Below are 12,684 nucleotides of genomic sequence, written 5' to 3'. Positions count from 1 at the left end.
TATTCACTCTACTGCGCTGGTCCTCCATGGCTTATTGCTGGGTTAAAAAGTCCAGTCTTCTCTAAAGCCAGGTTTGCTCTCATTTTATTTGTAAAAAGTTAGGTCAATCTTTTGGGTGAAAATTCCACTAGTCCTTTCGCTTGTATAAGTAAAAGCAGTCTTTAATCTATTTGGAGCAGGTCGAAAGTATAGTGCTAGAAGCAAAGCTCTAAACCAGTCTCTATGAACATGGAAGTGTCTTTGTTTTTTATAACGCTCCACCTGCAATGCCATCCCCACCCAACTTGCTGACAGATATCGCTCATGCCCATTTATGCGGGAGCACTACGGGGTGGTGTGGGCACCTCTACAGAACGCCTACTCCATGCAGCACCTAGCAAGGTCAGTGGCACAGCACCACCTGAGCACCACCTGAGCAACGCCATAGATCCTCCCTGACTACATCTAACCACTCTAGAGACCATGGCTTTATCCTGACTCCCCACAATAATCACTTGTCTCATCATCGACCTATTCTTTTCCTTTAGCCACCATACATTGACTGAAATAGAACAAAATGGCTGCACTTATATGTGGTCACCAATCAGTGTTTGGATTTTTGTGAAGGAACTCACTATTTAGGCGTTATTTAGTCACAAAATTTACACTGAGGAAAAGAAGATTGTTAAAATGACGTTGGTCAGTGTTAGCAACCCTAGTCCAGGAAAACCCCAGTTCAGTCAACCTTCAAATGTAGAACTTTGAGGTTTACTACATGTGACACTGTGATCCCAATAAAATCTTGGATAAATTTTATTGTTATATTTTAACTGGTTAACAGCTCTAGATTTTTCATATCTAAAATGGTTGTCTGATCAAGATGTGCTATTCAAAATCTTAATATGGTTTACTTGACTTACTTAGGTTGAACATTTCACAAAGTTGCATCGCCATCTTTAGCAAAAATGGTCACATGACTGAAAACTACTTTTCCAGAGAGAATGTAAAACTCCCAAGAAAAATTGGGAAGTTCACAGAAATCCAAGTTCTTCTCCAAATGCTTTCAGATTACCAACATCGGTTATGTGATCAATTAACTGAAGAACATGAAACAATGCTAAACGTTCAACCTACGTAAGTTTCATATTAAGATTAGGGATGCTAGAGGAGCCAGTTTTTACTGTTCCTATTTAATCTGTGCAATTTAATTAATTGGCTTATTTAACCAAAATTTTTCTTGTTTTCGAGATTATTGCTTCTTCTTCTTAATGGGCAGATTGTGTACCACGAGAAGATTGGCAGAAAAAATATAAAAGATTGTTGCTTTGTATGAGGCATGAAATTTAAACAATTAACAACACAAGTTGCACAGCATTGTAATGTTTATTAAATACTTTAAATCGACGCACCTATAAATTTCCTGACCAATCAAAGGCAAACAGTTTGGTGAACATAGAAAAAATTATTGCACTGTACAATTATCTGCTTAAATTGGCTGAAAAAAATATAATATTGGCGCTGACAATTCAAACAACCAGATGAACAGGTACTGTCTGACCAGTGTTGGGAACCACTGACTACTCTATGATTACTTGTAAGTCACAACAATAAGTGTTTTACTTTAAATGTGTACAACTTGCTAACCATGAGATGTCCTGAGACCTTCATTTCCAACTCAGAGCAGACACAGTTTGGTCCACTCACGTCCAGACTTTACTTCTCAAACACAGCTTTTAACCACTCACTCAGCGCACAGGGCAGAGGAACCATCGCAAGTGACCAAGAATGGACTAATGCTAGAACCTTGAACCCTGTAGAAAATACTTGGTCAGACAGGTAGCGAAGATCTCCTCTGTGCTGCAGCTCTTACTCATTTTTGCATGTCTGTCAGAGTAAAAGCCCAATCAGGAATTGCTGCCTGTCGTCCACCATTCTGGGAGTCGGGTATATTTGGCCAATTCCTGATCAAGGCTTTAAATTATCCAGTTAAACCTTTCTGACCTACTTTTTTCCCCTCTGTTCCTGCCTGATAAAGCTGGACAAAATCTCTTTGTACAATTCTCATTGCCCTTCTTCTTGTCTCTTCATCTATCATCATCCTTCTTCCTCTTCTCCCCCCTGCCCACTTTCACTCTTTCATCTATCAATCTCCCTTATCCTTTCATGTCCCGCATTGTCCTTTCTTTGTCATCCTTCCTCTTTTTCATCACTGCTTGCCTGTATTCCTTCTTATTTCCTGTCTCAATTTCTTCTGTCTCAGCTGCTTGCCATCTCTGCGAGAACTCACCACCAACCGCAGCCTGGATAACCTGGACTGCCTGGTGGGACAGAGTGAGTCTCAGCACTGGGACAGAGAAAGGAACTTCGGCTCGTCCTCACTCGGACGGGGTTCTGGGATTAGCCAGGTCAGATTTTTTATTCTTTCTCCTTTCCTAACTTTATTTTCACACACTTTGTCTCCTTGCTTGCTTGACTTCTCAGTCTTTTCTTGGTTATGATGTTCCTGTCACATTTAGGCTTATTTAACTTTCCTAAGCTGCTATACTTAACATATCCATGAATAAATATGAAGGCAGCGTGGCTTCAAGGTTGCAAGGGTCAATCAGAACATGTCCAGAATATATTTTTATACCAGATCCTCAAGAACATACAGTACACAGTGTAAACAACTATCTCTCCTTAGAATCACAAAACGAAGGGCTCATACCCGTAGCTCATGTTATCCCAGATCTCAGTGCCTTTTTCAGAGCAAAGAAGCAGTTGGTGATGAAATTTGGGAAAGCTTTGATTTGCTTTATCTCCTCTGCATTTAGAGTGTCTTTGAATCTCTGTACTTTGAGTGTTAACAAGGAAGCTGACATACAAATACCTATTTAAAAAGCTCGGATGATCTGTCTTGATGCTTGTTGTACTGCTCATACTGCATTTTGGTCTATTGACATTAAGATTAGTCTTAGTCCACCATCTTTTCTAGAGATTTAAATAAGTCTGGGCACAGTTGCATCACACTACAACCAACTGAAGTATCTTATTTTGAAGAATGAAAGTTGTAACTGTGTATTTATGCCCTTGCCATTAATGCCTATGGTCCTTCTGTGTTTTAAGCATCATCTTTAGTTGGAAGTTGAGGTGCTGGTGAAATATGATATTGTGGTTAATTCCAAATGTAACCAAGAACATGAGGATAAAAAAATAAGGATAGTTTGTCTCTAAAGGTTGTCCCTAAATAAACACAGCCATAAGAGTAAGCCCTTTTTAAAGCTATTGTGGCTTCATATCTTTTATGTGGTTTGATTATAAGGTGGTTAGTTTACTCGATTCAACTGGAACATCCTGGTTTGTCTACAATAGACAGAAAGATGGCGGCTTTCGAACTTCATATTCGTCTCTGTGTTTACCTTTAGTAACGTCCCTGAGCACACAGAGCAAGCAGCGTTCCCATCTTCTCTCAGTGCTGTGGGAAATATCGCCTGCTGGTCGGACAAAGAGAAACGTCTCTCGCTTTTCCCACATCAAAAATAGGTTGAATCATTTCTGCGGAGCAGCTGCTGTACCCGTTCTCCCAGCAGGCTGTGCGGCTGAGTGAATAGCACAGTTGCCTTTTGTGCTCAGGTAGAGACAGGAACGAGTGAAGACGAGCTTGATTCACTGACGAGCAGCGCTCTGAATTGGCCTTAATTAGATTACATTTCCGTCTTCACCTTCTTTCACAGATGTGTAGGTTCTTTGCGTGGTTTTTGCAATGATGAGCTTGTAACTGAACCGTAATGTTTTGTGACCTCATTTAGGTTTCTTTTTTTTTTTATTTGTTCCTTTTTTTCTGCTTGTCAAAGACACAGCTGCATGACCGCACTTTGTTGGCTTTATCAGTCTATTACAAATTAAAAGACAGTAATTTATTTCTTTTATACCTCTGCAATACACCAACAGATTTTAGTACAAATTTTTATTTATCAAAGACTGACATGGTGTACCTTTCATTTATTTTAGTAACTACACAATAGTCGTTAGGTTTCTTGTTTAGGGTTAGCGTTCAAGTCAAACCAGGACTTTGGATGAAATTTCTCCTGAATGAAGGCCGACATTTACAAAATACTTCAAGCACAGTATGATGTTGAGTCATTTGAACTGTTCAATTTTGAACTGTTGAATTTTCAGCGAGTGGAACGCCTGATCCTTGAAAATCAATGTATAACTTGTCACCAACTTATGAAAGAGACGCACTTGGCTGTGGGAACTCTACACACAATCAGTCACCAACACCACTTGAAGGTTACAGGAACTTGGCTTGCCACGTCCCCTGTATAGTCCTGACCTCGCTCCAAGCCATTTCCAGATGTTTGGCTCATTAAAGGAGTTCCTGGGCGTTTCAAACGTGAAGCAGGCAGTCCGATCAAGGCTCAAAAAACTTACTACTTTGATGGTGTCCAAGCACTAGAGAAACACTGGGATAAGTGCATTAGTGTAGCACGGGATTATATAGAGAAATAAAGGGAGTTTTTACTCTCAGAATTTGTATTATGTTATTCTTCACAATTTAAAGGCTCAATTTGACTTGAATGCCCATCATACAAAGAGCTGACACTCTTCCATAAATGTTAAAACATCTCCTGCCTCCGAGTGGTGCAGTGATCGCTGGTTCGATCTCCGGGTGATTTTACCTCTCACAGCCGGAGGCCTAGAGAGAGCTGATTGGCCGAGCTCTCTCAGAGGGGCGGGATGAGAGGTACTTAGCGCTCCCACATGAATCACGGCTCTACAGCCAATTAGTCTGTGAGTCTGTGAGCTCGCGCACGCGGAAGTAGCGGCTAGAGCTTTCCTTCGGGTGTGTTACTCTTCCCCTAACGGTGCGTGAGCAAGTAGTTAGAAAAGATGTGGTCGGCTGGCGTCACGCTGTTCGGAGGAAACACGTGATAGTCTTCGGCCCTCCCGGCTGAATGGTAGTAGTAGCCTTAATGTGGGAGCCCCCTAGTGACCGGGAGGACTTGGACACGACTAAATTAGGGAGAAAATCTGGAAAAAATCCCAAAAAATTAAAATTAAAGTATCTCCTCAGAGAAAACTTCACCAAATCAGCACTTTAACAATCACACACATCCATTAAAGATCCGCTGTAAACGTCCCAGTGAATGAGCTGTTGCTATAGAAACAGTAACATATTAGAAAAAATGTGTTAATATATAGCTAAAGCTGTGATTTGCAGCTGTACCCTTATTAGAGCGTGTTATAAGAAATTAATCAGATTTTGGAATTTAAAAACACTGTGGTATAATAATTAAGTGCATATTCTAAATGAGTTAACACGTTATATGGTACAAAGCTAAATGGAAGTACTTCAAGTACCTTATGTAAATGAAAGACAAAACAGGAAGTTATCTACTTGTATATACAGTAAGACATTTTATATCACGCAAAAAATATATATATATTTTTAAGTTTACTTCAGTATCAAAAACCTTTTTTTACAGAATGAGGCAATTCCTCTACCTCAAATTTCCCTCAGGTTTTCCATCTCATCCTGCTATTATCCTTCCAGATGGATCAGAGCTGTCTGTGCTCGGCGGGTTACGGCCACATGGAGTCTCAGGCGGTGGAGGCGCTGGATCTGCCGGCGCCGACCTGCTTCCGCTCGCGCAGCCACAGCTACGTGTGTGCCATCCAGGCCGGCTGCTCTCAGGAAGACGACTCGGACTCGGACGAGCCTCCGCTGCACACCGACAGCAACACGAGTAGTGAGTCTCACAGCCTTGTCCTACAGATGTATACAGTGCTGTCCAAAAAGTCTTCACATCTAAATAAAAAAATGCAAAATAAAAAAAAATTATATTAAAATTCTACACTGCCTGGTCTAAAAAAAGTTGCACACTTTAAGATTTAATTCAGTCACCTTTAACTTTGACAGCACACAGTGTGGGGTTCAAAAGTCTTTTAACGATCTTCTTAGTAGTTTTCTTGGCTTCATGGAGGACAATGATTTTATAGAATTTTTTTGTCAGGTACTGGTTATTAAAAAAACATTGTAAACAACATAAAGAGCAGTAGAGAGCTATGAAATGAACTAATGCAATATTTGGTTTGACTTTCACTTTTAAAAACACACCAGTATTCTCCGGTACATTTTATTCAATTTTCTGTTTTTCAGACTTTGACTGGTAAATTTCCTTCGATTATTTTCACCTCATCCCTGACAGCCAACTTAGTTTTTTTTTTCTTTAGTCTGAAAAATCTGTCACGTAATAAATTACATTCTTTTCTTATAAACTTTCTTTTTTTTTTATTGAACTTTCATTTTTATTGGAAAAGTAGTGTTTGGAAATGTAAATAAATAAATAAATGAATGAATGTCCTCATCCGTTATGACTAAAAAGTCAAATTTGTTCATTTGAAATCAACACCATTGAGTTCTGCGGACGGACGTGTCAGAAAGCAAATATGATTTAAACATTTTAAAAAATCGAACTCAATGTTTTAAACACGGAAATTCTTTTTGTTTTTTCAATAATCATCATCAAAATAATATGATTGTTTTTTGTTATTTTACACAATGGATTTGTAGTTTTTTTTTTTTATGAATGTTTTCTTCGGATCTTTTTGATTTTCTCCCCTAATTTAGTCTGGTGACCAGACGGGGCAAAGGCTATCGTTGGACACGTTTCCCGCGAGACATGTGACGCCGAACTGCTCGTGCATACACCATAGGGAGTGGCGTAACACACTCGGAGGAAAGTGCTATCAACCCGTTCTGCTTGAGTTAACTCAGGCTATGCCTCCAGAAGATAAACATCATTGTCAGGGTTTTCACTATTTATTCAAGTAATTAGCATAACTCCTCTTTAGCCAGACAGACTCAAACTAATTAGTGACATCACCTGATTTGTGCGCTGGGAGAACTATAATACATCGCACACTGTAGAGTATGTTGTCTTAATTCTTTTGACCACCACTGATGTAAGCTTTAAAAGCAGACTTTGGATTATTATTTTTTTTTTACATTTTAAATAGTTTGGACTTTAAGTTTCAAGACATTTATCTCTAAAACTATGCGTACGTCTGAGCTACATGTCCGAAAGTTAGCTTAAGGGAGAAAAATGCCAACAAAAATACAAATTAGTGCATATTTAACAACCCATTGCTTCATTTGCATGTTGTAAGAAAACAAAATGTCTTATTCTGATACGAGGAAAAGCACAGAACCCGAGCATGCTACGCCGCGCGGAGACGTCTGTTAGCGAACCGAGGAAACTGTGCTATATTTAACCGCCGAGAACAAACAAACGCCTGCTGAGTGACACCAGATGTTCGCTGGAAGACAATTTCAATAAATCATGCAGGACGTTTTCATCCCGCCGCTGTCACACCAACACCGCCGCTGATTATTATTGTCCTTATGAAACTATTAAAGAAGAAGAACTGTCTTTAAAAACACATACCTGAGGACGGGGACTGCTCCAACATGTTACCATTAATAATTATTCATATTTCTATTACGGCTTTTTTTTTTTTACAGTGCCTTGCATAAGTATTGACACCCCAAAGTGGAACAAAAAAACATGTGATAAAAACACTTTTACAGTATGCAAAATGATTTCATCCCTACATACTGTACCTTACTGTGAAACCTCGACATACATTAGGTTACATGGTTAGGTTTATGTTTTCAGTGGTTACATGTTCTGACGCAACCTTGGGGGGGGGGGATACTTTCCTAATGACCACTTTTACATTCATAATTTGTAAATTGTTTCACAAATTGTATTTATTTTATCTTAATGCACACCCTACAGTTCCATCGTGCACAAGCTCAGGGGATAAATACTTACGCACAGCTGTTCATCCTGTTTATTTCATGTCAGCTGCATATTTTTATCTTATCTTAGCCGCTTATGCTTATGTGACCTTTACACGTTGGCCAAGCTGCAGGATTTATTTCTTATTTTTAACAAGCAGAGCAGCCTCATGATGTTCTGATAAGTAGTTCAGATGTCCCGCTTCCTGCGTTGATCCCTCTACCCTGCTGAGACCTGTTTGGGCCGGCATTTTATAACCAGATTAGCATAACGCACACGTCGCGGGGTTTTGGGTGAGCATCACATATCACACTGTTGAAACACACAGGTGGTAGAGGAACGTACAGGTGTATAGGATGTACTGCGTACAGTATGTAAAGCTCGAGGGTGCAGATCAAGCTGAATTGATTTGACAGCTAATGTGTTTGCCATCTGTAAGTTTTTTTTTTTTTTTTGTCTGGAGTGTTTCTATCTCTCTGTGGGCAAACACACACACACTGGCCTACATTCTCAGGGACAGTGATGAGCTGAGATGGGACTCTCTTGGAGCTTAAAGGCTAATGTTTCCAAATCGCACTCTCTCTGTCTCTGTCTTTCTCTTTCTCTCTCTGTAGCCTAGCAGCAAGCTTGGATCTTATCATAGCCATGTTTATTACCAACCATCAGATCTGGTTATGAGCCAGATACATGTTCACATTTATTGTGAACTAAGCCAAACAAAGGGTACCGTAAGTGCACAAAATGTACAAAGAACATTTAATCACCCAACTAGGGGTGAAAACTTTTGCACTCAATTGCACCTCATACTCCTCACTCTGTTTTCATTTTGCTTACTTTTCTGTAAGGAAAATTAAAGGAATTTGTGTTTTATGAAAGAAACATCAGAAACAACAGCAAAAGTTAGTGCCCCCTTTTTTAAATACTATGTTGCTTTTTTGTGTAAAAATGTAACAAAAAAATCCTCTGATCATTTCAGGTCTCAAGTTTTAGGCAAATACAACCTCAGACGAACAACAAGATATAATTTCTTTTCACTATGCCATTATTTATTTAGATGGCACAGCGCTCAGCACTGCTGCCTTGCAGTTTCAGGGGTCGATTTCCGCCCAGGGTCTGCGTGCATGGAGTGAACATGTGCTCGGTCCATTTAGTCCGGTCTTATTCCACAGTCCAAAGACATGTGGGTTAGGCTACTTAGTGATCCTAAATTGTCTGTCGTGTGTGATTGACAATGGGTGTCCAGCTGGCAACCCGACACCGTAAGTAACTACTACAGAAACGACAGATATATCTCCAGGCTGGGGAGTGTCACTGTGTCACTGATGTGCCGGATGGCATTGGATGGACCAAAATAGCAACAAAAAAAAGTTACTGTATATATGAAATGAACAAAAGCAATGTTGTGATGTGAAAGACTGATATATTCACACAGGAAACAATTGCTGCTAAAGGTGGATCTACAGTACAGGCTATGAATAATGGGGGTATTTACAGTATTGCCCAGAAGTTTTTTTTTCTTTTTGGCCTTGTTTTTGTTAAATAAATGATGGCATGTTAAAAAAAAATCTTGTCACTTATATGATATTTTACTTATATGTTGTTATTTGTCTGATGTTATAGCTGCCAAATACTGACACCTGCTACAATCCGATGATTTTTTAAAATTACAATGGGGCAAAAAAGTATTTAGTCAGCCACCAATAGTGCAAGTTCTTCCACCTAAAAAGATGAGAGAGGCCTATAATTTTCAGCATAGGTATACCTCAACTATGAGAGACAAAGTAAGAAAAAAAATCCAGGAAATCACATTGTAAGATTTTTAAAGAATTTATTTGTAAATTAAGGTGGAAATCAAGTATTTGGTCAATAACAAAATTTCATCTCAATACTTTGTTATATATCCTTTGTTGGCAGTGACAGAGGTCAAACGTTTTCTGTAAGTCTTCACAAGATTTTCACACACTGTTGCTGGTATTTTGGCCCGTTCCTCCATGCAGATCTCCTTTAGAGCACTGATGTTTTGGGGCTGTCGCTGGGCAATACGGACTTTAAACTCTCTCCGAAGATTTTCTATAGGGTTGAGAACTGGAGACCTTGTGTCCTATGACAGCTCTTTGGTCTTGGCTACAGTGGAGTTTGGAGTGTGACTGTTTGAGGTTGTGTCTTTTATACTGATAATAGATGGCATTAATACAGGTAACAAGTGGAGGACAGAGGACCCTCTTAAAGAAGAAGTTACATGTCTGTGAGAGCCAGAAATCTTGCTTGTTTGTCGATGACCAAATACTTATTTTCCGCTATAATTTGCAAATAAATTCTTTAAAAATCCTACAATGTGATTTTTTTTTTTTTTTTTGGGGGGGGGGTATAGTTCAAGTATACCTATGATGAAAATTACAGGCCTCTCTCATCTTTTTAGGTGGGAGAACTTGCACAATTGGTGGCTGACTAAATACTTTTTTCCGCACTGTATGTTTTCACACAAAAATAAACCAAAAAAACAACATAGAATTAAAACAGGGCGGATGCCACGGTGGCATAGCGGGTAGTGCTTGCAACTCCAGGGTCTGGGTTCCTCCCACAGTCCAAAGACATGCAGATTAGGCTAATTGTAGTGTGTGAATGTGTGTGTGTATGTGTGTGTGAGTGAGTGCCCTGTGATGGATTGGCCTCATGCCCTAAGTCTCCTGGGATAGACTCCAGTCACCCCGCGACCCTGTATACAGGATAAAGCGGATTATGATGTGGTATGATGATGGAATAAGAAAAAATTAGGGGGATAACTTTAACACATAACTGTAGAGGTTTTACTGTGTAAAATAAATTTTTGTCTTTCAATTAAGTCGGTTAACGAATTAATCAGTTGATTGATTAAAAGTAAGAAAAAGGAGAAGAGAGAGAGAGAGAGAGGGCTGTGACTGAGTCCAAAGGTTTTCACCCCCAGTGAGTTGATTAATTGTATAGGGCTTGACCTCATGAATAATTGAAAAATATATAATAATAATCATCATAATTGGAAAGTACTGGAGACTGGGGTGCAGGTGGTCAGGTGTCCATAAACATTTGGACATTGAGTCTAAATGAGATATTTTACGTGCAGAGGTTTAAAAGAAAACTGCAAAGTTTTTAAACGTTTATGATAATAACGTAAAAAAATATTACATATTAAATTTTATTATTATTAATGCCAGCGTGGCGTGTTTTATCTACTTTACACGCTTCTCATCCGCGATCTTTTCTATCACATGACTAAACCACGTGATTGTTTTCGCGCGTTTCTATTGGTGAACACTAACAGCTCCGAACACGGGCGAGACTCTGCGGCCGAATTTCAATCGCCGCGCATCGCCCTGCGCCGAGTGCAATACACAGCACCTACGACTTAAGGCTCACGCGCTCCACTCAGCGCCCTTATGAGTGGATGAGAGCGCGATTTGGGATTCGGCCCCGTGTGATTGTGTCGCAGGTCCCGAAGCGGTGAGAATCTCCAATCCGCTTGTTTTTAATTCCGCTGCGTTTAGGGATGCTTTTGCCGGAGTGATGCTGGAGTGTGTGGGATATATGAGAGAGAGAGAGAGAGAGAGCTCCGTGTCGGCAAGTACCGAGTTATTTTTAGCCGAGTCGTTTTGTTTTTAGTATAAACAGCGACGTGGAAGCGGGTTGCCTTGAGTACCAGAACATCGGATTTTTCCGGAAAAGTGCAATGTTTTGGAGGATTGTTCTACAAACACGATGGAGCTTCTACATCTACATTGATCTCAGATAAATAAGAAAAGGAATCATTTCACGGTAAAATCTTAAAATTTGTAGAAAGTCTACCAGTTGAGCATCCATTCTATAATAGTTTCATTAATATATATAATGATATAAATTTCTTGTTCTAAGTTGTTATAAATAATAGCAAAACGAAAGGTGATCTCTTTCAGCAATGCCTTTCTTCCTGAAAGTTAACCTTTGTACTTAGGGTTGCCAGATCACAAGGAAACTCCGTCTATATTTCGACTTGTTCACCATATTAAAATAGATCATCTTTATACAGAGATACATTGCTGTCTCGTATCCGTCTGTGTGTTAATCTTTATTGTTAACTTACAAACAAATTAAAATAATCATAATCAATTCGCGAAAGCGTTATAATTAAAAAAACAACATTTTACAAGACATAGTACAAATCTGGCAACTCGTTCTGTGGTCACTCGGTTGCTAGCCGTTTAGTTGCTAGAGAGCTAGTTAAAGCTAGCAAAACTTTACCTCCATTAAAATCATTACGTTTTATTCATTTTAATCTTTTGTTATTTAACATTAAACAGTTACAAATGTATTTAAAATCATGTGTCTGGGTAATAATAATAAGTTTATAATAATTTTATCAGCTGAAATTACCAAGTTAGCTAACTTCCTGTATTTTTTTCAACCAGTCACTATAGCAACACAATACTGCCATTGTAATGTTTAGATAATTTAAGGTTAAAATTCTTTGTATTGTTAGTTTTTCTGTCTTTATTAGCTTTAAGTTAAAGAAAAACCTGGTAAACTATTAGGTTTGAGATTGTTAAGAGTGTTGAGTAAGAAATAAATCACTTCAGGGAGTGCTGTTATTGGGAAATAACACACAGCTGAGTTGTGAGGTGACGTTCAACAGGATTTTATTTATTTATTTATTTTCTTTTTTTTTTTTTATGAAGTGGACCACAGCAATTTGAATTTTTTTTTTTTTTTTTAAACCGTGTAGACCAGGGCTTCTCTAAGTCCAGACTCCGGTCCGCATGGGCAGGTCAAGCCATACCTGACACACACCTCACTTTAGGAATACAATATTACAACAAAATAAAGTTTGTTTCGTTTACAGGTGTTTTTTTTTTTTTTTTTTTGCATTTCGTGTAAGACTAAGTGAAGACGTAGCATCATGGGTTTCTAG

The 12,684-nt window shown here is 38.9% G+C and overlaps 1 protein-coding gene across 3 annotated transcripts in view; it reads left to right on the top strand.

Moving 5' to 3' along the window:
- dlgap4a (discs, large (Drosophila) homolog-associated protein 4a) overlaps nucleotides 1-12,684 on the top strand; it is a 115,614-nt gene that overhangs the window by 88,609 nt on the left and 14,321 nt on the right. For all 3 annotated transcript variants that reach the window (XM_053482663.1, XM_053482664.1, XM_053482662.1), the window contains exons 5-6: nucleotides 2,240-2,384; nucleotides 5,516-5,711. In XM_053482663.1, the coding sequence (XP_053338638.1) occupies nucleotides 2,240-2,384; nucleotides 5,516-5,711 (341 nt within the window). The remainder of the gene's footprint in view (nucleotides 1-2,239; nucleotides 2,385-5,515; nucleotides 5,712-12,684) is intronic.

The sequence above is a fragment of the Clarias gariepinus genome, chromosome 22, assembly GCF_024256425.1.
Source record: "Clarias gariepinus isolate MV-2021 ecotype Netherlands chromosome 22, CGAR_prim_01v2, whole genome shotgun sequence".
Taxonomy (NCBI): domain Eukaryota; kingdom Metazoa; phylum Chordata; class Actinopteri; order Siluriformes; family Clariidae; genus Clarias; species Clarias gariepinus.
This window is presented reverse-complemented; position numbering and strand designations above follow the sequence as displayed.